This window comes from Miscanthus floridulus, chromosome 3 (assembly GCF_019320115.1).
Source record: "Miscanthus floridulus cultivar M001 chromosome 3, ASM1932011v1, whole genome shotgun sequence".
In the NCBI taxonomy this organism is placed as follows: Eukaryota; Viridiplantae; Streptophyta; class Magnoliopsida; order Poales; family Poaceae; genus Miscanthus; species Miscanthus floridulus.
This window is the reverse complement of record NC_089582.1, coordinates 144813884-144840966: the sequence shown is the minus strand read 5'-3', so window position 1 is coordinate 144840966 and position 27083 is coordinate 144813884. Positions and strand designations below refer to the sequence as shown.

At 44.9% G+C, this 27083-nt stretch overlaps 2 protein-coding genes across 3 annotated transcripts; both read right to left on the bottom strand.

Moving 5' to 3' along the window:
- Positions 1–4316: 4316 nt before the first annotated feature.
- On the bottom strand, positions 4317–12388 carry LOC136547381 (disease resistance protein RGA5-like). Its single transcript, XM_066539336.1, has 4 exons — positions 11456–12388; positions 8952–11030; positions 5662–5815; positions 4317–4565 (listed from the first exon to the last, which is right to left on the bottom strand). The coding sequence occupies exons 1-3, from the start codon at positions 12283–12285 to the stop codon at positions 5665–5667; spliced, it is 3060 nt and encodes a 1019-aa protein (XP_066395433.1). The 5' UTR covers positions 12286–12388; the 3' UTR covers positions 4317–4565; positions 5662–5664.
- A 296-nt stretch (positions 12389–12684) lies between these two features.
- On the bottom strand, positions 12685–20127 carry LOC136542715 (protein transport protein SFT2-like). Of its 2 annotated transcripts, XM_066535278.1 has the most exons (7): positions 19957–20127; positions 19804–19869; positions 18911–18985; positions 16269–18047; positions 15913–16180; positions 14030–14134; positions 12685–13653 (listed from the first exon to the last, which is right to left on the bottom strand). In XM_066535278.1, the coding sequence occupies exons 4-7, from the start codon at positions 16469–16471 to the stop codon at positions 13543–13545; spliced, it is 687 nt and encodes a 228-aa protein (XP_066391375.1). In that variant the 5' UTR covers positions 16472–18047; positions 18911–18985; positions 19804–19869; positions 19957–20127; the 3' UTR covers positions 12685–13542. The 2 variants fall into 2 exon arrangements, with proteins under 2 accessions (XP_066391375.1, XP_066391374.1); XM_066535277.1 differs by having other exon boundaries at positions 16269–18985.
- Positions 20128–27083: the final 6956 nt, after the last annotated feature.

The following is a 27083-nucleotide window of genomic DNA, read 5'->3' as shown; positions in this document are numbered from 1 at the left end:
AGTTCCCGTGCCCCTGTCCTCGCCGAGCCACCGAGCGCAGTCGTGTCCGCGTTTCCACCATCGCAGCCGTACCGTACCACCGAGAGCAGCCACGACGAGCCCCGCCAGTCCGAGCCACCTCCTCACGCTGCTGCTCCACGGCGACCCGCCGCCCGCGCTGGTCCGATCCGCCTCACCCTATCGGTGCTGGCCATTCCCGCGAGCGAGCGCACCCGCGCTCCTTCGCCGCGCTGGATCGGAGCCTGGGCGCTGCCCCACTGCGCGCCCGTGCTCGGCTGCCGGTGCCGTGGAGCTACCGCGGCACCTGCTGCCCCACCGGGACCCGCGCCATCCTGCTGCTGCGCCCATCGCTGTCAGTCACGCTGCGAGCGCTGCTCCTCGGCCGCTGGCCCATCTATGCCCGCATCCACGCACCTCCAAGCGCCGAGCCCCCGCGGAGCTCCTCGACCGCGCCTGTCGTCCTCTGCGCGGGCAGGCCGCACCACCGCCACGCCGTGCCTCCTTTCCCTGCTCCTGCACCGCAGTCCGAGGCGCTCTCTTCCGGTTTCCTGCGCGCGCGAGCACGCCTTGCCGCCGGTGCTGTGGAGCTGGCTGCACCATGGTCGCCACCGCTCGGCCACGCACTCCTTCCCCGCGCACTCGCGCCGCCGCGGCACGGCCACACGCATGGCTGCGATGTCCCGCCGCCGGCGGATGATTCTTTCCCGTCCGTGCTCTGCTCCTGGGAAGGTGAGAAAGGGAATAGAAACGAATACGGGGTTCTCATTGCAAAGTCAGTGACTCGCATGAATAGTATTTTCGTACCGTGGGTTAAATTGAGGAAAGATCAGGGGCCTTTTTGCAAAGGTGTCGCGCTACTTGCCGTCTGGGCCGCTGGCGCTGCTGGCGTGCGCCTGTTGGGCCACTGGCCTCAGCTGGGCCGCCGGCCGGGCACGCTGCCTGGGCCAGCTCGCCGCGGGCCGCGCGATGGGCCATCGGCCACGTCCCACTTGGGTCGGCCTGATGCCGCTTGCGCCTGGGCCGGATTGGTGCCGAATGGGCTGCCATGGTGCTGGGCCAGTTCGTTGATGCCGGCCCATTTCGAATTGTAGAGCAATTTCTAAGTTAGTTAAAAGTTAAACTTGTAAAATCAGTAGCAAATTGTGTAGTTGTCCAAAAATTACGAAATCAGTTTGGTTGAGTTCCTAAAATCATGATCTACCTATTAGTATAGTTGGTTCACATAGTGTGATATTATTCTTAGAAGCTATATAATTAATTTAAGATACTTAATGTTGTAAAATATAAACTTGTAGGGATTTCCGTGGTAAATTGGTAATAGCGTTGGATCGGACATCTTTATAGTAGGTTCCTAGCAATATTAGTTGCCCACCATAATTTTGTAGCTCTAGAGTAATTAGTTGGTAGATAAATAATAATGTTCTATTGCGAATAAAGAAACACAGTTGGTTTATATAACTAAAATAATTGTTGGGAAATAACGCCTTATCAGACAACATGTATATGTAGCCTAAGTACGGTCGTTGTTAGAACTAGCCCGTTAACTCGGGAAGCGTACGTCGTATTTTACGAGTCGCGATTGCAGTTGATTAATTACATCTTTGCATTGCATCGCATGCATATCATATAGGTACGTCGATGGATCACGGAGTCGTCGGGAGTTGCTGGAGGAATGGTGCTTTTGGAGATCATGCCGCCATGATGGAAAGCTAACTTCTGATTATTTTTTTCCCAGGCAAGCCCCGGTGCATAACCCCTACTTTCTGCAGTTTAAATTATATTTGTGCATTAAGTTTCAAGGAGTTGAATGAAACCACTTGCATATATATCTTTCTCCTATGAGTCTTACTAGTATGATAGGATCGTGTAGATTGCTATGCTACAGGACTCCGGTAGAAGTCGAGTGATTGCCTGTCACTCGCGAGATATAGGAAATATGTTACTATATGATTACCACTTGGAATATACAAAGTGGTGGAAAGGAAAATGGTGATCGGGCAGGGATATGGTTTGGGTATTGGTGGGTGTAAGAAGTTGTGTCGCCGCGGAGGCGGGTCATAGCTTGGTTACACCGTTTTTCCCTGTCTGGTCGGTTAAGGACCGATCGTTGCATATGACTCTAGGCAGGTCACAGACTTATTATCTCGAGCACATACTTGTGTATGGGCGCTTGGAAGACTTGTTGCTCTCTTGTCGCGGATCCGGCTCTTTCCGAACCGACTATCAGGGTTTGTTTTTTGTGGAGGAGGTCCTTGCACCGCACTGAGTCCGGGACTCAGGGGCGGGGGCTTGGAGTCCCAGTTTAGACGGGGACCTGGACACCCGGGACAGGAGAGTGATGGGTTGGTCCTACTTGTGCCCGGGGTACAAGCGGGGCGTGTGTTTTCGGGGTACCCAGCTGGGGGCATTGATTCGCGAATCGCCGGGTGATCCGGTACGGCTTGTCTACGGTTTAGCATCGTAGTAAGAACTGAAAGATGAAAGATGGAATATGGACAAAGGAAATCTGATTGCTTACCACCTACTTGAAAGTAGCACAGGTGCTTACATAGAATGGTTAGTTAATGAACCAATGCGGCTATTAATAACAATCAAATATAAGGACGCACGCTTAGTAATGCTTTCTGCAAATGCAACCCACACACCAGATAGCCTTGCATATCCTTGGAGTCTTTTCTTTTCTCCTATCGGGTAAGTCTTGCTGAGTACCATTGAGTACTCAGGGTTTTATTCCCCCTGTTGCAGGTGACAGGTGGATGCTAAAGCTAACTCTTGTGTGTGGATTCCTCCTGGTGGGCTCAGCGAGGATTCCTTTACGCTGCGATCGTAGTTGTTATTTATAACTCTCACCAAATACTTTTATAAATGAAAGTTTTCATAATCTGTTGCCGTAGTCTATATATCAACACTTCATCATGTCATTAGCATATGTTTATTTCCGCTGTAACTCTGTTCACATGTTTCTATTCCGCTGTTCAATTAAATTATTTATCACTCTGATAATATGATTTCATTCCGCTGTTATATTAATAAATGTTATACTCTGACGTACATGTAAAGTGATGTAAGAAATGGTTAAGAATAATGTAAGCTTTATTCTCTCATTTGTGATCCTGGTGGCAAAAATATGGATTTTCGGGTTCTCCCCTGGGGTGTGCCCGACGGAATCGAGTAATTTAGTGTTCTCCCTCGAGTGCTTAGTGTCTAATGGAAGACAAGCACTCCTGTGAGGCATTAAATTAGGCGGTTCTGCCACATCATGGGTGTATGCAAACGATAACTACTAAATAAAAAAAAGGATGCATACGTCTTTTGTCAACGTTCTTAATCTGTCTGAAAATTTACAAAAACTTATTTATTATAAGACGGATAGAGTATATATCCCGCACAATGATGAAAAGCACGGGATGACATGAGACAAAGGCCTATATGCACATTGAGAATTCCCAAAAAAAAATCGATGAAGAACTTGGAAATCTTTACATTGCAACCTTTATATCCTGCATGTCTATATAATTTACCAAAACAACATATATACTATAATGGAGCCTAAGCAGGGGTAGATCTAGCACCAGGTACCAAAGCTATATACTATAATGGAGCCTAAGGGGCAGGTCTAGCACCGGGTCGGCCGAGGCACGAGCCCCCGCTACCGTTGCCGGATGTATAGAGCCCCTCCTAAGATCCATCTACAAGTTTATAGTCACTGAAACTCAGAAGTAGAGGCTAAATGTAGAAAACATGTGAGAGAAGCCCCTCCGTCCTAGCGTATGTTTCTAGATTTGTAAGCCTAAGTAACAAAAAAAAGCATACAGATTTATGTACGAAGCTATGAGATTATCATTTCCCTGATGAAGATTATCAAACTATGACAAGCCAACCAATCAGGAAGCAGTCTTGAAGAGAAAATTTGGCAAATTCTCTTCTCAGAAGATTTAAGAAGAAAATCGAATGATTATATAACACCTCCACGTACAACTTGTGGTTGCATGTCTTTCCTTCTAGGACGACAGTCTACCTATTAATAACCTAAATACAGCAAGTATAGTGCAAGTGTCCAAGCTTTCCAGTTTGGAAACAAGCACAAACTACAGAAGCAAACATACGTACAACAGTACAGTAAGCCAACCACAAGCCGTTACATTGTAACAGAATCGACCAATTTATAAGAGCACAAGTACGAAAGCAATCACCGGAGTGATCAAACTTGTCACACTTGAACCCATATAAACCCGGTAGTCAACTGAAACCACGAAGGATTTCATACCAACTTGCATACAACCAAGATCGTAGTGATTCAACATAACAAGCCACATGTTACATCCATTTCACAAGTACCTCATATATCGGAGTTCACATAGTTATTACAAAACGAGTTCACAAATAGCGGAAGCAAAGTAGTTTGAGACCATCACACACACTTAGTTCAAATACAAGCCAGTTCCATAGTCATATCCAGCAAAAGCAACATGATAAGATAACATAGATGATCATGCCCATGATCTAGTCTTCATCCCCAGCAGGGTGAAGACAATACTTGCAGTAGCCGTTATAAAGCACGTCATCTGCAACAAGGGGGAAATAAACCCTGAGTATGAGAATGTACTCAGCTAGACTTACCCGTCGTAAACCAAAAATAAATGACACCAAGGAGTATGCAAGGCTTTATCAGTGGATCTTGCTTGACAACTATTTTGCATAAAAGCTTTAGTGATATGAGAGCATAATTTAAATTATTAGTAAGCAGTGAGTTACCCATATTAACCTGTCAGCTAAATTAGCATCTGTACTAGAGCAAGCAATTGATTAACTCCAAACATTAGTAACCATATCCAGTATATTGTTGTATCATCATCATCATCGATTTAACCATCAAGTTCCATTAAGTGTTTCTACGTTGCCGCTGCTTAGTCAAATTCTCACTATCCGGGAGAGACGGCGATTCGAATCGATTCCTATCCAGCTGGAAGGGTATTCCTAACACAAACCCAGGCATACCGCGCGAAGGCAGCCTTAGGTCACCTTTGGTACAACTCAGGAATCGCGGCTCCGAGCAGCCCTGCACCCTCAGGGACTCCACTCTGCCAGGTGGTCAATCTCACCTAGGACTTATACCAATGGCTCCCCGCACATCCTTACTACCGCCAGGGTGCGCAGTTTTACTTCTCGGTCTTCCGGCCTGAGTCGAGGTACTCGGCTTCGCGGTCGGAACGAGTTATCCGGCCAACTAAGTGATAGGCATGCATTCAACATGACATGAGGACGTACAGCGAATTGGTCCTTAACCGACACAGACGGGGATAGATCCACACCAAGACCTCCTTGCCTTGTTGCTTCTTCTATCGACATCCCGCCCGGTCTCCTTTTTATTCATCAACATATGGTTATTTCCACGATAGCAAATATAGCCAATCGTGACCAGACATCATCTTAGCTTACAGGTGATAGGAAATCACCTGACTTTTACCGGTCTAAGCAAGGCTAAGCTTTGATTCGCTCCTAGACCTAAATAGGATTCAGGGTATGTTTACTGTACAAGGAATAGATATATATGCAGCAAGTGTTTGCATCCAATTCCTATCACTTAATGCATCAATAAATAAATATACTCAAAGTAACCATTTTCAAAACATAGGAGACTTAGAATGCTCCGGGGCTTGCCTTTCAGAAAAGATGAAGGTTGGTGATCGAGGCACTCAAAGAACTTCTTCGCTGGCTCCTTCTTCGGGGGCCTGCACCTCCTGCTGCTGAGCTTGCTGCTGATCCTCCGGAAGTACTTGCTCGAATTCCAGAAGCGTGACTCCAACCAGAACACCTATTGCGTGCATATGCATAGTATAAGAATCATGTATGCACAAGAGATGGAATGTGATGATGAAATATGCAGCCATGTATAGGTGGACACATGAACAACACGATGAAACAGGATTAACATCTATTTTACCGAGTAGGTGCATATCTCTTTTAGAAAACAAAAACGGCACACTCACCAAGTTCTAATAACCTAAGATAAAGTCGTTCATCTTCAGTAAGAGGTCTAGCACCTGCAACTAACAAGTTATTTTAATTAGCCTAGCATCTAAATCATCACATCAACTCATATGAAGCAAACAAGTCATTCACTGCACTCAACAGTTTTCAGGCTGCAAACAGCAGCAACAAGTTTGATCCATAACTGGAGTTCTACAGATCCAAATACTATGATTTAAGACTTTCTAGAAAGCTTATAAAATTATCTACAACTTTCGTTCAATCACCAAAGTCTAATTCAAACTCAAACTAGGTCAAACAGACTAATCTTACAACACTATCCGTGGATTCCAGAGAGCAGGCAGTTGGGAGTGCTGTCTTCCAACTGACATAACTCTCAAACTACTAGGCCAAATGCCTTGAAATTTTGACACAAGCTAGATAAACAAGTTCCCTACAACTTTGTTATTGACCAAATTCACAGCAAACATCAAATTCACCAGTTGATTTGCTCAACTCTAAAATCTGTCCAGAAAATCACTATAAGTGAATTATAGCGAAAAATAATATTTCATTACATACAAGAATAGCACTATGAGTACTGCCAATGCTACCAACAGTTAACATACATCAAATGAACACTAGAAAACATAGTGACCATTCCTAAATAAATTATTTTCATGCCGTTATTAATTTATTTAGATCATTAGGTTAAATAATAAACACATATCCAAAGTGCACAGAAAATTCTACAAAAATTACAGTAGCTTATACATGTCCCCAATAGACTACTGTATAAATTTCACATCATTTAAACAAATATAACACCCTACACAAAAATAACAAGACCGTAGGGCTTAAAATAGCATAAATAGAAAACCCTAGTGAAAAGTGTCGAGCAACAGATTTTATATTTTTCTTAGGTTCATCATAACACCATAACACCGTACAAAAAGTTTCAAGCTCACTAGATACATATTTTTACCATGAAAAATAGCACAATAATCTCCTAATTATAAAAGGGAAATTAATAACTCAAAAACTATTCATGCAATGACTCTTAAATTTTTACCAGAGCTTCTACTTATAAAGAAAAGCTTACCATACAAATTTCATAATTTTTGGAGCACTGCAACTCTAGATATGAGCTAAACAAGTTTGCATTCATTTAAAAACATATTTTAAGTTGCAATTTAATTCTTTCAGAAACTTCACTACAAGTGTTTATGTTATATTTTTCCTAAATACTACACTTCACCAAGATCCTAATAAAATTGGAACCACCAAATTTGGATCTACCAAACTCAAGATATAACTTTTACAAGTTGGATTTCAAAAACTAAACAATGAGCTAGCTTTCTGGATCTGAGTCATCGACACTAAAACAGAGCACGGCGGGGATCGGCGGTTAAACGGCGATAGCTCGCCGACGGCGAGTCCGCCGGTGAAACCGACCCCACCTTGGTGTTCTCCTCACCATCCCGCGTCTATAGAGGTAAGTGGTTAGGGCTGAGGCGCACTGGAGACGGCTCATCGCCGGCCATGGCAGCTCGGCGGCGCGGCACGACGGTGCGCCGGCCGGCTCCGGCTGGCCTAGGTGAATGGTCCTACGGCACCACAGTGCTTAGACGACACTACTCGTGCTAAGCTAGGGTTAGGAGATGTGCTCGAGAAGCTTAGCCACGGAGAGGCCCGCGCGGCGACGGAGCTTACTCCGGCGAGGCTCACCCGCCGGCGACATCTAGGCGGTAGCGGTTAGACGAGGTAGGACTAGAGACACTACGAGGCATGGGGAAGACAATGCGGAGGAAAGGGCGCACGGAGGAGCGCTGGTCAGCTCGGGCCACGGCGAGCTCGCGCTCCGGCGAGGTGACAGGCACGGCGGCGATGATGGAATTCGCCAAAGGACCCTCACCTTGGCTCGACTAGGGCTGTGAAGGGGTCGAGCGAGTAGAGCAGTGCAAGGCGCAACTATGCGTGCGAGAAATTGCTCAGCGGCTGGCTAGCGGAGGAGCTGCGCGACGGTGACGCGCTCGGCGGCAATGGTGGAGGCGCGGCGCTCGGCTTCCGCGTGCTCTGGCGAGGCGAGATGGACACGACGAAGCAAGTAGGCGAGCTAACGGGCGCGTGGCGTCTTCGTGGCAGCGACGGCCAGACCTGTGGGGGCAGCGCCGGCGTACTGCTTCCACTTGGCGAGCTCGGCCTGACACCGGTCGGCCATGTCGGCCTGAACCCGAAGCCATCAGAGCCGGCATCAAGTGACTGTCAGCGCGTTTTCATCGCCTCCAAACTCCAAATCGGTGGCGAGTTAGCAAAATCTCCTTGAAGCAAAATTTAGAGCTACGATAGGGCTACAACATTGCTTTAGAAAGTGTCAGCTAATTCTCAATTAATCACGAGTTGCATCAAGCCAAAGTCAGCTTCATCAAACTGTAAAAGCAGCTTTGACTTAGAGAATTTTCTAAGTGTAGAATCAGCACCCAAATCTGACTTGTGGGCCATGTTTGAGACTGTTCCACACATTTTCATGACTTGGCCTCTAAACAAAGTTTGTTCCATATATAATTTGCTACAACTTTGCTTTAGGTTGCTCAGACATGCAAACACTCTAAGCTGTACTTTTTAAACAGTCAAACAATAGAGCTCCAGGGGTCAACACAAGTCAAACTATTACTTGGAAGTATAATTAGGCAATATGGTCAACATGAACATTGTTCCTAATGACATTCTAAGTGTAGCTAAGTTGTTTAAGAGGACATTTGACACACATTTGCATAGACCACACATGAGCACACATAATTGCTAGCATAGAACCAAACAATTCAAATAGAAACACACATGAAATGATACATTCATCATGGTATGATGCTTATGAATAAGATGATAATGTACATGCTCATGTGATGCAAGTGTTTTAGTGCAACCATAACACCGAGGTGTTACATACATCCTATGGGTTCTTCTATGTGGCCCTATTGTACCTGCCAGGTGAAAACCGACTCCGTCTACTAAATCCAATGTCCACTGTGGCGCAGTTGGGAAGCATATTTACTTGGCCATTGATGACAGATTTGACGGCCTTCTCCGCGGGATCATTTTCACCTTCAGAAATCATCCGTATAGTAAGACCGATACGTTTAACATTTGAGAGGTGCCCAATGCCACTCTCTAAACTGCCATGTGTTGAAACTGCTTTATCTGCGTCGAATCCGAGCCTAAGCCATTCCAGCATTCGCATACCTCCTTCAAATACCAAACCAGGTCCGTCTACATTATAGAATTGGAAACATGTTAGACTTCGAAATGCACCGTAACTGACGATGAGTCCATCTTCTGCAACTTCCTTCACATCAAGGTATAGGACACGAATGGCAGGCAAATCTTCAAGAATACGCAGATATTCCCTTTCCATCTTCTGAACAAGTATATCCAAGTAGGTGAGATCACAAAGACTGTGATTAATCCACTTCGGAAACCTGGAGTATTTACTGATATGAATAAACTTTTGGAGGCGGCATGGTGCAGGGTACCACGATTCCACAAGACAATCTCCACCACCAACATTGTCATAAATATAGACAGACTGAAGGTTGTTTCCTCCGAGTTTGCAGAGAGATGAAATCAAAGATTCCTTTCTAGCTCCCAGATCACTTGTTCTGTTCCACATGAACGTCACTCGGAGTACCCTCAACTTGCTCAAAAGTGCTAGATCTTCCCCAAAATTTATGGAGCAGTTGCAGCCATCTAGATTCCCTAACTCCTCAAGGGATTCCATGTTACCAAACCCATCTGGCATCATGAGTTGGTACCCAACAAGACACATCAGTCGCTTGAGCTGAACAATACTTTCTGGAAGCTGTGTTACTCTAGCTCCGCTTAAATCAAGAGTCTGCAGATACTGTAGAGTCCCAATTTGAGCAGGTAGTGTGACACCCATTGCTCCACCAAACCTCAGATATCTCAGATGGAATAAACTTAAAATGCAATCAGGATCAACAATCCGATTCCTTGTTTGGGCTGGTAGCGTGACACCATTTGATCTACAGAACCTCCGAAACCCCAGTTGAAATAAAATTATAATGCCATCAGGATCAAGAATCCTCAAATCATTGTATTCCTCTATATCTAACACCCGAAGAATAGGTAGGTCCAAAACAGGAGGCATCGTCCATCCTCCAACATCGCATATACTAATTGAACGGAGATGAGACAGATTCATGGTTCCTCGAGAGACTGCCTGTGCATGTATTGAATTGTACCAGACAGAGAGCCGACGAATCCTTTGATTTGAAGATGGAATACCCTGGCCATCCAACATAGTTACAAAATTTTCTTCAGCTGACCGAGAGATGAGGAAGTTCAATACAATATCATGGACTCGACATCCTTTTTCTACCGTGTACATTCCAAATCTTGGAACCAAGGTTATGGGCTGTATCAAACTCCTATTTATAAACTCATAAAAGTAACTCTCAGCAACTTGCTCCAAAGTAAAACCTTGTTTTTCAGTGACAAATCCTTCGGCTATCCATCTCCATAGCAATATATCTTTGTAAATCTCATGATCCTCTGGAAATGTACTGAGATGCAGTAAGCAATTTCTCATATGGTACGGTAGATCGTTGTAACTCAGAGTAAGTATCTTATCTATTACTTCCATCCCACTGTCTTTTTCATGCATATAACGGATAGAATTAAGTGCTCTCTCCCATTCTTCCTTTGTTCTCGGTTTATTAGCTAACAAACTAGCTAGAGTAACAATAGCCAATGGCAAACCATCGCATTTTTCAAGTATATCATTTTTTATCCCCTCCAGTTGAATAGGAAACCTATCTTCATCAGCACAAAGTGTCCTTTTGAGAAATAAATTTTCAGAATCACTTCTGCTAAGAGGTTTCATTTGATAAAGAAAGCCCTCATCTGAAGTGCAGCACAACTGTCCTACACTGTTGATGCGTGTAGTCATGATTATTCTACTTGTACAGGCATTTTTAGGAAGAGCATATTGTATGTATTGCCATGCTTCCGCTGTCCAAACGTCATCAATCACAACAAGATACCTATATAAGCAAGTTTGTGAAGAAGTGAGAATCATTTTTTCAGTATATGCAACAAAATTTTGCACACATGCAAATACGTTAGGGGAGTTTTAGGGCTGGCATTCTTTGGTCAATCCCTAGCTTTGTTTACAGTATATATTTGCTAGCTTGTGTATCATAAAGAACGGGTGGTGCATCACCATGATGATGGATTAATTAAAAGGTTCTTAGAATTCGATTGTTAAGTTTTGGATTACAATCATTCAAATTGCAAAACTGTAATTAAAGGCTGTGCAGGTTACCCACAAATAACCACTAGCAGTATTGACAAATTTATACTAGTGGTTCGTTCGAGGAAAAAAAATTCTACTAGTGGTAACTAGTAAGATTCACAAATTTCTAAAAGTTACTGAAGCAAGCAAAAAGAAAAAGAATGGTAAACTAACCTTTGATTTTCGAGATGTGATCTTAGTTGGTCGATCAGTTGTAGGTCACTGCAAGATCCCATTGCCATCCATTCTTTAACTCCAGTTTGATATTGTAAGTCACGTAGAAGGTTATTCATGTTGGGTTTCTGTGATACAGACACAAAAGCTGCACAAGAAAACTGACCCTTGATTTTCTCGTACACTTGTTTTGCTAGCGTAGTCTTGCCTGAACCTCCAGATCCAACAACGGAGACAATCCTACATCCCTTTGCTAGGTTCTTGCCGACTAGCCGACCAATGATCTCGTTGCTTGGTTTTTCAATGCCCACGAGTTTCTCCACCTCCACGTACAGTGCCTGTAACCGAGGATCGATCTCCGCGCACGAGATGCTAGAACTGCAGAAGCTGCGCTCGTCAATCTTGTTTCTCTTTCTACGCCCGTGTGCTTCGTTGACAAGATCAAAATGTTCTTGGATCTCCTTGGCAAACCTATGGCGGTAGTGTAGTTTCTTGAGCTTTCTGATCTTGTTGCGGAAGAATCTCTTGACTCCGGTGGTGGTGTCCATCGGCTCATGGTCGACGTGGTGGGTGAACAGATCGATGCTGTCCTCCAAGTCGTAGGCCTGCTCGCGCATCTCCGCCGCCCAGGCCTTCGCCTGCGCGTCTGGGTTCTCCATGGCCGCGAGCTTCTCCAGCGCGAGGTTGATGGCCACCAGCTCCTTCCTGAGCTGCTCCAGCTTCTTCCTCACGTTCTTGAGCTCGGTGTACTTCTTCTCGATGAGGCTAGTGAGCTTGCCGACCACGGTGCTCATCACCCCCGTTAAAATCGTCTCCCCAACTCCTCCCATCTTCAGATGTCGCTAGTTTCTCAAATCCTTGTTGGAATTGATCCTTCTCTCCAAGCAATTGATCCTCCCCCCTCTAGATCTGGCTGCAATAACAATCCTGTGTTGTCGTGGTGGCTACGGAATACCTTCAGGCCCTGTTTAGTTCCACTAAATTACCAAATTTGGCACTATGCAAAAAGAAGATTCCCCATCACATCAAACTTGTGATACATGCATGGAGTACTAAATGTTGACGAAATCAAAAACTAATTGTACAGTTTGATTGTACTTTACGATACGAACATGGACAATTATTACCAAATAAAAACGAAAACCTACTGTAGCTACAGTAGAGCCCCAGATCGGGCGGCGCCGATCAGGGACCCAACTAAACGAGGGCTCACTTACAGTGAGGCGCTGACTTTGCAGCAGCTCTTCGTTTCTTCAATGGTGGGCCCGACACAGGCTGGCCGAAGACTTTGCCTTGTTCAAAGGTTTGCAGCACCTAACGTAGATGGTGATCCAAAATTAAGAAATTTGCTACAGCTATGCCCATATTATCAGTTTCATTTTTAATTAAATTGATGTAAAGAGCACCTTCTCCAGCTAAGCTAGGATACCATACCACAGCATCCACAAAAACTGTTTCTCATGGAATGTTGCTCGGCTCTAAAAGAACGCTGACCATTGATTTAGAAATGACACTACAAAAACAAGAAGTTTCGCAATTATAAGTGTGGTCGTGTGGATAATTTGTTCACAAACTTAATAGACCTCTCAACTCAACCATCAGCCTCAAGTTTGCTGGATCTGTCTGGCGCCACACATCTCAAATGACTGGTGAACCAGAGGCAAGTGCCACTGCCAACCATTTGAAAACACACTTTAACTTGTAGAATTTTCGTGGCAATTTATACTCAGAAATAGTTTTAAATGATACATAGAGATAAGAAATGGCCTGCAGTAGGGTGAACATGAGCACTGCAATTCTAGAATTGAAATAATATAAACCAACATCATCCCACAGCGTTATCTTTAACTTGGTCATAACAGATTTCTTTCCACAATATACAGCCACAAGGGACACTGAGATAGAGGGGCGATGAATCCTTTTCACTCTATAATCTATATCCAACACCAGTACAAGTCTAGACAAACAAACAGGATGACAGGAGAGGGAAGATCATGAAATCTCTATCAAGGGGATGATCAGCAACTACATACAAAAATCTTGCGGCATAACATGGTATGATCAAGTAAATGTGTGACAACGGAAGGTCATCGACCAAATAAACTTGTTGCTGAGGACAACAGACCAGACGAGATGAATTTCAGTCCACTAGATCCTCCAGGAAAGTAGGATATAGTGTAATATGCAAGGGCCAGAACCTGGGTCAAGAAAAGAGTGAAAAATTGAGTGAGTCTGAAAAGCAGAATGCACAAGAGAATGCTGAGGTATTGCAGTTTCGCAGGCCATATGCCAGATGACAGCTCATCATGACACTGTATTGTTCCATAAAGAAGTAGGGAAGGAGAATTATTTTTGTTTTCTTTTCTTTTTTGGGAGTGGAGGGGAAGGCAAACTCTTCCCTCCCCTTTGAAGAAGGCACTGGTTATGAACTCATTGTTCAGATTAGCAGCCCTGTTCTAGAGGTGTCATAAACAGAAACTACACCTAATGCACTAAAACAAGTGACCTTACAGTATATCAAGATTTGAACAAACATAGATTGAGTCCAAAAAAAAATCTTAGTCAAAGACATACCTGAAGGACTGAGAAGATCACAGAGAGGAAATAGCTGTGAAGCACCATAGAAACATAGATCGTACCAACCATGCATCCAATAAATCCCACTGAAAACGGGAGCCTCTGAATAGGATAGCAGACAAAAATATTCATCGGATATCATGTGTTTCAATGTTACAAATATTGCAGCCATTTAAGAAAATTAAGACGGTACAAGAACTACTTATAAATTCTATAGAAACAATAAAAAAGGTCTAGCTTCACTATGAAGTCATCGTTAATAGTTTTAAAGAAAATCCCCTTGTCTTGCCAGCTAGAAGAATATGAAGTTATGAACAAAGTAGTAATTGCCAAAGAGAAATAAATTTACCAAGCAGTGGATTAACAATTGAACTAGACTCAAGATGTACTCATTGACATGCATCAAATGACTTGATTTCTAAAATTAGAAAGTTCAACCTAGCACAAGTGGGAAATATGTAGCTGGTAAGGATTTGCAGCTTTTATGATGTTTTTGAAGGCATTAAGGGTGTGGAAGGTAGATTGGGCAGGCTAAGCAACCATTAAGCAATAGTGGGAAGTCATTTCGCCATAGGCATCAAAGCAATGTTGTCATCAACTTCAGCTAGGGGTGATGCTGGACAAAATAAAGAATACCCCACAGCCGCAACATTTTTTTTTTGACCCAATTTCGGCTGATGAAAGTGACTCTCAACAAATGACTCGACAATTTCAGCTGATGAAAGTGACTCCCACCAGATGACTCGTCTCTTTCAACTCTAGATTTTATGTAATGTTGTCAACAAGCAAAACACGATGAGAGGCTGGATAAAGAGCCACATCTTTATTTGGAACCAATTTGGGCTAATAGAAGTGACTCCAGCCAAAAAAAAATGCATTTCATTCAGGTCTAGATTGGAATTCCCTAGAAACTTGAGGTTTCCAAATCCTGATACTGATGGTATAACACTGCACATTATGATTAGAAATAAGCAAGATGAATGAAGAGCATATTGAAGCCTGTTATAGTAAAAAACACAACTGAACTTAAAATAACAATTCTGAGTAGGGAGGAGGTTGTTCCTATGGATTTTAAGTTGCACCAACCATTCTGTCCACTACACAGATCCAAGAGTATTTCATCTGCACTCCACAGATTTAATTACTAGAAAGCACTGTAGCAACTTATTAGAAAGCTCAGACTGTTGAGCCAAATATGCTTTTATAGGATATATCTAAAGAACCCAAACCATTTGTTTAGATTGATGAACTTACCCTCCGAATTGCTTGTTTGGTATTTTATTATGTTATCTTTTACCAGACAATCTATATATGAAACAGAAGGGGATAAGGAACCGTTACTTCAACTTTGCAATAAGGAGAATTGCCCTAAAACATACAAAAAAAATATGAAGTGTGATACTAAAAAAGAACACAGATAAGCTACAGCCGATTCTAGAGAAATATCCATTGATAGACATCGAAACAAATGCTCAATATCAATTAATAACAGTCCTTTGCAGCTTGGAGATGGCCATAATTTATAAGCTGAGCTCACCAAGGAACTCAAGAGCAAGATTTGCTTCTTGTTACCAACAACTCAACAACAACAACAAAGCCTATGTTGGGTTCAAAAGTCTAGTGGTAACAAACCAGCGACCACCGACAAATCCTGACCAATATAACAGGATCAAACTGATAACTAGCATGATTTATGGCTTCAAGGTCTTGGAAATTTTCAGAAAACAGCTTACAAACCCAGTTTGACTATATATCATTAGTTTATAACAGATTATAGCAGCAACAGCATACCACCTCCCAAAGGATAAAGTGAAGCTTAATGTTTAAATTACGGGAAACGTAGAAGTAACAGCAGTGCAGAGCGAAGCTAACTACATTACCTCCTTGGAGGTCATGTGGGCGAGCTGGTTGGCTGGCCCCTTGAGCGCGAAGAGCGAGGCAATGATGAGCGCGCACCCGAGCGTGAAGCAGATGGCGAACTTCTGCGGCATGAGCACCATGACGGGGAGGAAGAGCGCGAAGGCGATGAAGACGAAGAAGATGCCGGTGGCGAGGAAGAGGCCGAAGTACACGAGCGCCTTCCCGGAGGGGAAGCTGCTGGTGGCGCTCTGGAAGCTCCCCGGGAGCTCCCGCACGCCCTTGGTGACCCTGCGGCGGTCAGATCGGATCCGATGAGAGGGAGCGGGGGGAGACCGGATCTGAGGGTTTGGGGTCGGGATGGGGAAGCGGAACTCACGAGCTGAAAGTGCCGGAGACGGTGTCGTTGGCGGAGCGGACGGCGGCCTCGATGTCGAAGGGGAGCGGCGAGGAGGAGGAGGCGTCGGAGCGGGTGGCGGCGTACGAGTTCCAGTCGGCGACGAGGGACGGCTGCGACTCGGCGGCGGTGCCGGCGGAGGCGGCGGTCCCGCCGGTGAACCAGGCCTGCGCCGTCTTGTGCATCGCGGCAGCTGCGGGCCTGCGGCGGCGTCGACGGGGTGCGGCGGGGCGGGCGGGAGTGGAAGCGGACAGCGGAGGGAAATGGGAGGAAAACGACGGGACTTATTTCTCGAGAAAGAATTGGTTTTCTTACAGCTGAGGGAAAATTTTTGTCTGCGCGTCCGTCCAGAACTCCAGGTTTAATGCTCTCTGGCGGGCAGCCATGCTTCTCAATGAAGGAACTCCCACGTTTGAGAAGAAAAATTGATGATGAAGGTAGCGAGCCTTGACTTCTTTTTTATTTTTATTTTTTATTTTTATTTTTAAAATTTAGGATCAACTGAATGAGATTTAATCGCTCTCTCTGTGTCACAATTCCATTCATTTTGAAAAAACCTTGAGCCTCGAGTGTGGAAACAAAACTTGCTTAAAATGTTACTCCATCTAGTCTATCTAGTCATAATGACAACGTCCCAAAACAAAATGTAGCTATGTTTATGTTTGTGCACCTGAATAATATAGAACTGTAAGTATTCGTATTGTTCGGCTACACGAATAAGCTGCTGCAGTAGCCGCTTATTTTTCTCTCACAGTACTCAGCGGCCGGAGGCAGCAGCTGTGCAGCCGAACACGTTGATTATTTTGGAGATAGCTTATATCAATTTGATGCGCTAAACAACTAACTACTTCCTCCGCTTCAAATAGTAAAACATTTTGTTTTTTCTAGATGCTTTTACTATGTATATCTAAGTGCATACTAGAAAAACTAAAATGTATTATAATTTATGGGCTGTTCGGCTGATGGTTTTTGTGGCTGATTAGCCGGCTGAGGTTGTTTCGTTGTGAGAGAAAAACATTGTGCCATAGCTGATAAACCGAGCTGATAAGTTCAAGCGAACAAACCTCGAAGGTAGTTGAGTGGTTGCAATGGAGCAATCATGCTCTTTCAAGAAATAAAGGGGATGTGTTTCAAATTTCTCCACAAATTTAAGGGATCAGGGGTGAAATCTTAACCAAACCTCCCACTTAAAGCTTGCATTACTCAATCAACCAACCCTAAAATTCTGCCACCCACTAGCTCCATATAGGCTTTTAATAAAGAGTATGTTAGTCTTGATTTAAAACCCCTAGTATGTTCTAAATTTGCTTAAAAAAACCTTTATATTTGTAAATGAGCTCCCGTTTGAGACCAAATTGTATAAATATAAGAAATGCACACACATAGTTTGAAATAAGAAATGCAAATTCATGCTGGCTTGCGTGGGCCACACGCTCCTGAGTACAACATCAATGCTGGCATACAATCAGCCTGTTCGCTTGATCGTATTTGGCTTATAAGCCATGGCTTATCAGCCAACGAACAGTATTTTTCTCTCACACCAAACCAGCCAACAGTACTTTCAGCCATGGCTTATAAGCCAAACCAGCCCAAACGAACAGGGCGAATAGCATTAGCCCTAGAAAAAAATCATACCTCTACGTATGTCGTGAGAGATTGAAACCATAGTTTGCACAAGCTATACATGCCTTGTCTCTTCACAATCCCACACCTATGCATGTTATTGGGCCTTGTTTAGTTTCTTCCCCTAAAGTTTAGTCCCTATCACATTAGATGTTTAGACACATGCATGGAGTATTAAATATAGACTAAAAAAAATAACTAATTACATAGATTGCGACTACTTTGTGAGACGAATTTTTTTAAGCCTAATTAGTCCATGATTTTACAATGTGATGCTACAGTAAAGCTGCAGTTGCAGGATAGAAAATGGATCCCTTAATCATGTTGAGCACGAAGTTATGCATGGGAAATGCCTATTACTGTCATCTTTGAAATGATCCACAGATGATGTCCTGTTTCGGCTTCTTATAGAAGCAGACACTTCGTAACGATCTTAACTAACAAACTTCAACATGTATTGTTGTAGCTACTTCCCCATTGTGGCCTGTACTCACCCAAAACCAAAGTAATTTAAGCCTTGGACACCTAGACGGAACCACATTAATCCTTAAAACTTACTATTGTACAGGTCAAAATGGGACAAAAGCTTTAAGGGCTTGAGACTCCCATATGACAAATCCAAGAAATTCTATTATTAATTGAAATGGAAAGAGAAGGATATACTTTGTATTTTCATGACCAAATTGTAACGGCATAGATTAGTCAGGTAGTGCTATAATGGGTACTATGATTGACAAACAGAAGAGATTTTTTTAATTGTAAATAAATGTTGGGTTGCATAGGCAGAGCAAATACAACTGGCCTTAAAAATCTAGTGCACAATCATGCAGGGAGTTCAACTAGTATCCTAGTACTTAGAAAGTATAGGGAAGCTCAATGCGTGAAATAAACTCTAGCTCATCCTACTATAAATGCAGGCCAGTAGAGGATACAAAGAATAACACCAGAACCATTTTGAAACTAGGACTCCTTAATGGGTAGGGGTGAAGTCGAGCACTTACTTCTGGTCATTTGTTCTGTCAGCCTCTGTGATTCTTGGAGCAGGCACATAATCAATGTGATAATCACCCTTACCCCTACGAAAGAAAATGTGGAGACATTATTAAAAAAAAATACTAGATGCAAATTGCAGAGTATACAAATTGAGAATGGAAAACATCCTAAGAAACAGAGTCAGACAGTAGTCATCACATAAATGTTTGCTATAAAAAGATATTATACCATGTGTATTACTTTCAGGTCAACTAATTTCGTTGGGGCTGTCTCAAGTCCATGCAATTGTGCCTAATTGACGTGGAATGGAACCTGAATTGTTCACAGATGTTCATTACAAAATACAAAGCTCCATTCTTGATCATTCTCCTAGATGGGACTTGGGGTATTTTGTTGGTCTGCAAGTCTCCATTCAAAGTAACCAGTTGATAAAGCATAAGGACCTATAATTCAGGGTTGGCATGGTACATCTACTGATGAAATGTTGGCAGCAATTTTGCTATTTTTCTGTGACACCACAGGTCATCAGAAAAGGGCAAAGAACATGCATATCTGCTCTCGACTCAAGTTATTGACAGTTGCCAAAAAACTTACAGACAGCTACCCTGTGTCCTATTAGCAACCTGTTTACCCTGATACAATAATCACAGTGCTCCTTGTTTTCTTAGTCAATGATATTCAACTTGCGTAAAATATTGGCAGCAAATAACCTTTCTCACCCTCCGATTGAAATTACCCCCCAGGTTATTCTAAACCTCTTATGCCAATGCACCGAGAAATGCATCCATCAGTCAGCCCATTGCACACTTGCTCTTCCATTAAGCAAAATCAAAATAACCACGAACGCTCTTTTCAGAAAAGAAGGCTATCCAATGCGAGGGGAAGGGGATAGAAGTATCGCCTGGCGTCGGCCTTGCCGAGAACTTCGTCTGGGTAGTGCCGTCTGTGCTGCTGCCTCCACCGAAACCTACCAGAGACACGCACGACCAAATCAGGGAAACAGAGCAGAGAATAGATTGGGACCAAATGGGCGAGAAGAGCGGGCGTTGCGTACGAGAACTCCTGGAACATCACCGACGCCACGAGCTTCCCGTCGCCCACTTCTTTCGCCGCCTAGGTGGCAGAGGAGCTGAAGCCTCGCGCCCGCCAGAGCGACCGGAGGAGAAGACTCGCCATCGCCGGCGATCAGGAGTGGGGGGCGGACCGGCAGGGGGCCGGGCTCGGTGGTCGCGCCGCAACGGTTTGTTTGTGGGAGACTGGGAGTGGAGTGGAGCGGTTAGTTCCGTCCACGGGCGAGCGGGCTGTTTGGGCCAGGAAGCAGCGCGCTAAGCTCGCCTGGTGGGCTGTCTAGTTATTTGGCCCACATTAGTGCGTTATTTAGCTTAGTTGTTTAGCAGCATGAGGGAGAGGAGATGGATAGGCCCACGAATATTTTACATATAGATAAAAAAAAATACATATCTATACAAATTGAATGGTGAATCTACTAAATATATTTATTGACAGACGGCATTCTTTTGTACACTTAATAATAATTAGATATTTAAATGATACATTCAAAAATATAATGTGGAACATTTCAAAATTCATAACAGATTAACAAACGATGTCCATGCGTTGCATGGAACTCAGGATGTCTTAGATCCAGATTTGATACTGGACACGAGTTGTTCTGACTCTATAAGTGCGGATAATGAATCCGGACCATGTACGGGATATGGAGGGCACGAGGGCAGGCAGCGACATTCGAAGTAATGAGCACATCTTTCTCCTAACCTTATCCAGGATCTTATCCCATTCCATTCAAACACGCATGAGTTTAGATTCATCACATAACCTATATGTAAATTTGAGTGTGTTAGACTGTCTCCAACAAGCCGCACCTAAAAACAAAGAGGCATTCGACGGTTTAGGTAACCCACAGTGAAAGGGGCACGGACCCAAAAACTTCCCTTCTCCAACCAGCGACGCAAACGAGAAGCCGCCCGCCTCGCCGTGCTCCTCCGCCCGCTCGTCGGGTCTCCTTTCGTACCCGTGGGTCCCCTTGCTCAGGTTGCTGTGCGGTGCCGCTGCCGCTTCCATGGGGGTGCGTCGTGGAAGCGAGTCCGGAGGCGGAAGCGGGGGCGGCGAGGGCGCCGGTGCCGCGGCGTCTTGGCTGAGCTCGGCGGTGGGGGAGAAAGTGGACGAGCTTCTGCTCCGCAAAGAGAACCGGGCCCTGCTCGAGGGCGTCGAGGACGCCCAGCGCCGCGTTGAGCGCGCGCGCGCCGCGCTCGCCGACATCGAGCGCCAGGACGCCGCCGCACGCCTCGCCCGCGAGGAAGTTCGCCGCCTCGAGAAGTGGCTCCGACGCGAGATCTGGCGAGGCGCGGTGCCCCTTCGTGCGGACGAGTTCTTCTCCCTCTGGTCCGCCCTTTTCCCTCCTCTTCTTCTCCCTGCTCCCCTGCTTCTCCCTCCCTTCAATCCGCGCCGAGGCAATAGCGCTGCCGAGCGCTCTCCCTTCCCCCTCTCCCGTTGCTGCCTCTCTCTCGTGGGAGACGGCCGCAGGCCGCCGGGGCCGTCGCCGGTGCTCCCCGGTCTGCACGCCGCCTTGCTTCTCTCTCCCTCCGCTTCGTTCTCTCCCCCCCTCTCTCTCTCTCTCTCTCTCTTGCGGACGGAAGGAACAGAGGAGTGCGGTGCCCCTGGGCGCGGACGAGCTCCGGCAGCGTGGAGACACAGAAGGACGGAGAGAAGATGCTTATTTGCGTCCCGTGTCGGCTCCCACTCAAAATGCGTCGCTCCTTTGCCTACTTCGTTGGAGAAGCGTTTTACGCAGATAAAACACTGTAGACAACCTATTTTTGGTATGGGTCACGGTATACGTGATCTGTTGGAGTCAGTCTTCTTGCTGTTGAAGAGGATGCGTGCCCTGACTGTGCGCAACCGATCCATTTCCAGAGCGGCACCGTTCCTCTTGATTTGGGCTCATTGTTGTACCAGTGCCGAGGGGCCCGTCCATCGGGCTTTGGGCTCTAGGTTTCCGCGGTGCTGTTCTTACAGTTGCAGCCCGATTTGCTGCTGCTGGGCCGGCGTCCGTGTGCCTTTGGCGAATTTCTTTTGTTTGGGATTTGGCAGCAAATCGATGTACTGATGCTCTTTCTTTCTTTTTTAAATATCCTGCGCTGACGTGATGGTTATTCGTTAACCACTCATCACAAACAGTAAAAGTGCTCAACTGTGAAATAATAAAGTTACAAATGGTTTGATGGTAGGTCTAGTTCAGCTCCAGGCTAAGGTAAGTACGTACGCCCGTGCTGCCTCGTGCCGTACCCACACGCACGACGGCACGAGCTACAAGCGCCGCCCGTGCGTGTCTGCTACCGAATTCAGAGGGTAGGGCGGCGCCGCCGCCGGCGGCGGCGGATCGATAAGATACTCTCGCATGCATGCATGATGCTTGATGCATGCGGCCATGGAGGGAAGGGAAAAAGAAGCGATGGAGAGCGACGCGAGTGTGCACGAGTATAACGAGCGACACTAACGCGTTTGTCCACTACAAATCGACATCGTCCAAAAGGGTACATGCATCGATGCAATATATATAATAGTTTGGTCATGATCGACTGTATACTTAAAGCCATTTTATTTGTTTATTGTTGTTATTATTTATTTATTCATCAGATATTGGACGAGCCTGTCCTCCAAACAAACAAAGATGGAGGTAATAATGATGACTTCTTCAATCTTGAGAATTTGCCGATCTAGTCTTTGAAGATTGCTAATAGAGCTAGAATTTTGTATACATGTATTCATAGGGGTAAGTGTGCGTAGGTGTAAATGTCTACATTGTAGGGTGAGATACATATGGTTAGATTGTCATACAGTTTCTTTTAATTAGATTGAATCAGAGAAACTCAGGGTTTGAATATTTAATTCTGGTAACTGATGTTTCATAACTTTGAACTAGTAAAATGGAGAATAACAAAATTCTCATGACACGTCGATTATAATCGAAGATGCTATGGTATTATAAACGGAAACGGTACGAATGGGCTTCGGCAACAAAATTTCTTGGACATTGTCTTTTTACAGTCTTTTCTAGAGCGTGCATCTATATGGCTGCACCCAATCCACGTCGCACTATCCTCTCCCTTTCCGTCGACTTATCAAAACAAAAATCCACATCGCACTCGCACAAATTTGATGGACACGTGAGTACGCGCGCGCGCATCAGGGCAATACGCATGGATGGATCCGGTTGGAATGCTCGATTACTATAGAATACTCCTAGATTAGATCTATCTGGGAATTCGAAGGACTGATGACACATTGACACGTGAATCATATCGCAAAATCAGAGGTGCTTGGACACGTACGCCGGATGCCAGGCTATATGTACGTACGGTATGCTCTTTGCTCAACTCATCAAATTGAAAAAAACGTACACGTATGACAGAACTCTTATTTTTAAGCTGGTTAAAAATTAGAGAAATTTAACTTATGACGAAAATTAAACGACCGAACGGGGCAATGATTAGTTGTTGTAAAATTTGACTTTTGTTAGGTTGAAACGCATCTTACACTAATGGACGGCGACATTACACTACGTCAAATTTGGACATAATTGCCGCCATCATCACTACCGAATTTGTGAGAACCAATAGTGATGTACTTTCATTGTCGGTTATGAGCTTGAAAATAATAAAATAATTGGAGCTGTGCTAAAACCGACAGTGAAGCACCACATCACTGTCGGTTCGTGTCTTGAACTGGCAGTGTTTTTGCGGCCACTTATTATTACCGGTTCAAACCATAAACCGATAGTGATTTGGCTCTATCACTGTCGGTTCTAGCCAATAACCGACGGTGATAAGCCTACAGCACAAAAAGTCTGCAGCTGTCCTCTTCTTTCTCCTCTCTTCCATCCCAAAAACAGAGACGCGCGTTTGGGCCCTTCCCTCTATTGGTGCGGCAGCTCTTCACCATGAAGCTAGCGCTTGGATTTTGAAGAATGACTTGATCTTTTTGCTTTAAGGTCAGTAACTGTCGGTGTTTCGGACCGACGGGCCTTCAACCAACTAGTAAAAATGCATTGCGTGTCCCTAATCCCGGATGGTGATGCAAAGAGACACAAGGTTTATACCCGTTCGGACGATGGATGCCCTACGTCCAGTCCGAGATATCGATCTTGTATTCCTTGCACCGAAATGCTCATAGTAGGGGGTTACAAGTAGAGCGAGAGATGGAGTTAGTCCCAGGTCTCTGCGTGGAACGGTGTGGGTTACTTGGGATGCTAATCTCAGGCAGCGGGTAAACGTGCGTGTTATAGAGCGTTGCCTGTGCGTGAGTGAGTGAGTTCGTCCGTCTGCCTATGCGTGTCCTAGAAACGGCCCCGGTCCATTCCTTTTATAGTTGAAGGGGGGTCAGGGGTGATACATGCGTTCTCTATGCGGCGTCCTACGAACAGAGGCGGCATGTCCGAGCCCTGTAGCCTATTACTGTGGCGGTATGGTCGACGGAGCGGTCCTGTCCTTGATGCACTGGAGCAATGCGCCAACCACGTCCGATCCTATGCAACGTGGGAGCTCCAGTGATAGCCTGACACAGGGCATGGCGGACGATGTGCCGGTTGCTGTGTGCTGATAGTGTAAAGAGCCGAGGCTCAGTTGATGCCAAGGCCGAGCCGTCGTGGGGGGCTCGGCGGGCACGAATCCCGAGGTTACCGAGACCCTGAAGTAGACTGCCGAGGCGTGGAGGGAGCAGTTGGTCTTGTACACTGATTCCGAGGCTATAGTAACCCGGACCTGACTCCGCACGCCACGTTGTCCCTGGAGCAGGAGTTAGGTAGCACAGTACAGTACGGGCGCCGGTCGTGGGCACAACACCGAGCATAGTGCCCGGTAACCCCCACCCTGTCCTGTCCTGGACGGCATGGCTTCGATGTGACTGGCGTTCAGTCGGCCACGCCGCTGTGTCGAGCCGTCGTTCGGCTAATATCGCGGGAGCGGTTGAACGCGCCGGGCAGACGTGACATCTTGTCCGAGAAGTTGGTCGAGACGGAGGCGGCGGGGTTATTTTGCCGAGCCGGCCTTGAGCGAGGCGGAGAATCGACGTCTCGTCTGAGGCTGTACGCGCGGGGCCTCGGGCGAGACGGAGAATCGGTTTCTCGGCCGAGGCCTTTCGTGCGAGGCCTCGAGCGGAGCGGAAAATTGGTAGGCCGTCCGAGGCCTTCCGTGCGAGGCCTCTAGCGAGGCGGAGATTCGGTAGGCCGTCCGAGGCCTCTAGCGAGGCGGAGAGTAGGTGGCCTCGGACATGGCCGGGGTTTAGCCAACAGTTGTCTCTTGGTTTTGATTTTGACGGGGTCTAAGCGATTTTTTCGATTGTTGCTTAGGGGACCCCTTCTCGTGGTACCCGACAGTAACAAACATCCACTCTTTTGATTTTGTTGCTTAATTAGCTTCGTTTTGATGACTACATTGCTTGATTCTCATTCTAGTTCTTTCTCCATTCTAGAGATCACTTTTTTAATTGGATATTTGTGCAAGGCTCAAATTATGGTGAATTCATTATCCAAACGGTTGGTGTCTATGAACACATTTAAATTCCTAGCTAATTATTCCATGGTGGTCAAGATCATCATTGTTAGTACGTGATGCTATAATTAGTTTTTAGAAGTAGAGTAGAATAGTTGTTCTTCAATATTGTGTAATGATTGTTTTTTACTATGATTTTCAATTTACAGGGCCAGGGCTACCAATTTCAATTTTGAGGGATCAAGATCTTGATAAGAACATTTGAACTGTAACTGTAACATTTGTAATGTTTAATATTGATGGACCTATCGTCTAAGTAGCGTATATAAAGCGAAACCCGATTACACGAAAAAATATAAATTAAAATAAATTATAAAACAATAAAATACGAACGTGACATCACTGTCGGTTAGCAGAAAACCGACAGTGTTGTCGTAAACATCAAACTGACAGTGATGGCACTGCCGGCTAGAGCCACAAACCGGCAGCGTTGGCTTAGCCATCACTGCCGGTTCTTGTCACAAACCGACAGTAATTCGTACGATAACACTGTCGGTTCAAACACAAACCAACAATATTGGTGGAAATGAACTCTACTTGGTAGTCTTATGAACCGACAGTGTTGGTGGAACTGAACTCTGCCGGTTGTGTAAAGAATCGACAGTGAAGTTGAAGAACACTGTCGGTTTGTAGGAACCGACAGTGATAGCTTATCCTCATCATTGTCGGTATGGTTGCACCAGTTCAAAATCCGACAGTGAAGTACAATTCTGACGTAGTGGTACAGTCCAAACATTTTTGTCAACTCTCGAGACTAGCTCGTCATCGTGAGACTGAGAAATACTCCACGGGAGAGAGTGGACACGGAGGGTATAGGCAACTAATTCCACATCTTCGAAAGGACACGGAGGTAGTCAAGTTGACTTTAAAAAGCTACGGACTTCGCAAATAAAACGAAAGGCGTGCAGACATGAAACACCCCCAAAATTCAAATACCTAGCGTCACTTTTCTGCTTGTTTTGTTCCGATGAACTGGACACGGTAGCCAGTGGAGCCTCTCAGCCGGCTCTCCACTCTCCGTCCAGCACCCGGACAAACGGCCATGTCCTTTTCAGTTCATCTATCGTGGTTCAGTGGAGATTCGAGGTTCCAGAACGAACTGCGCGTTATGTGTGTTTTGTACTCTTTCTGTTTCTAAATATTTGTCTTTTTCTTTTTATACTGTAAATTTGACTAAATTTATAGAAAATACGTAACATTTATATCTTCAAATAAATTTCATATAAAAATAAATTTAATAATTTATCTAATAATATTAATTATATATCATAAATATTAATATTTTTTATATAAAATTAGTCAAAGCTATCTCTCGAAAGAAAAAACCACAATTAAAGGAACGGATGGAGTAATTTTAACAGCTCTAGTCGAATGGTGAAAGTCTCCGTCCAGTCCTAGATGACAAGATTCGCAAGGACGGTGTGGAAAATGAGCGGACAAACGTTGGAGCGCTACGTTTCTGCAAAACACCAAACCATGTTCTTGTCGATTCTTAAACCCAACATTCACGAGCAGCTGAAAATATCCTGTTAAGCATAAACCAAAGAAAATAAATGGTTGGATATTCTTTTACATGGAACAAATTTGATTTGAGGACAACTCAACTCATTGC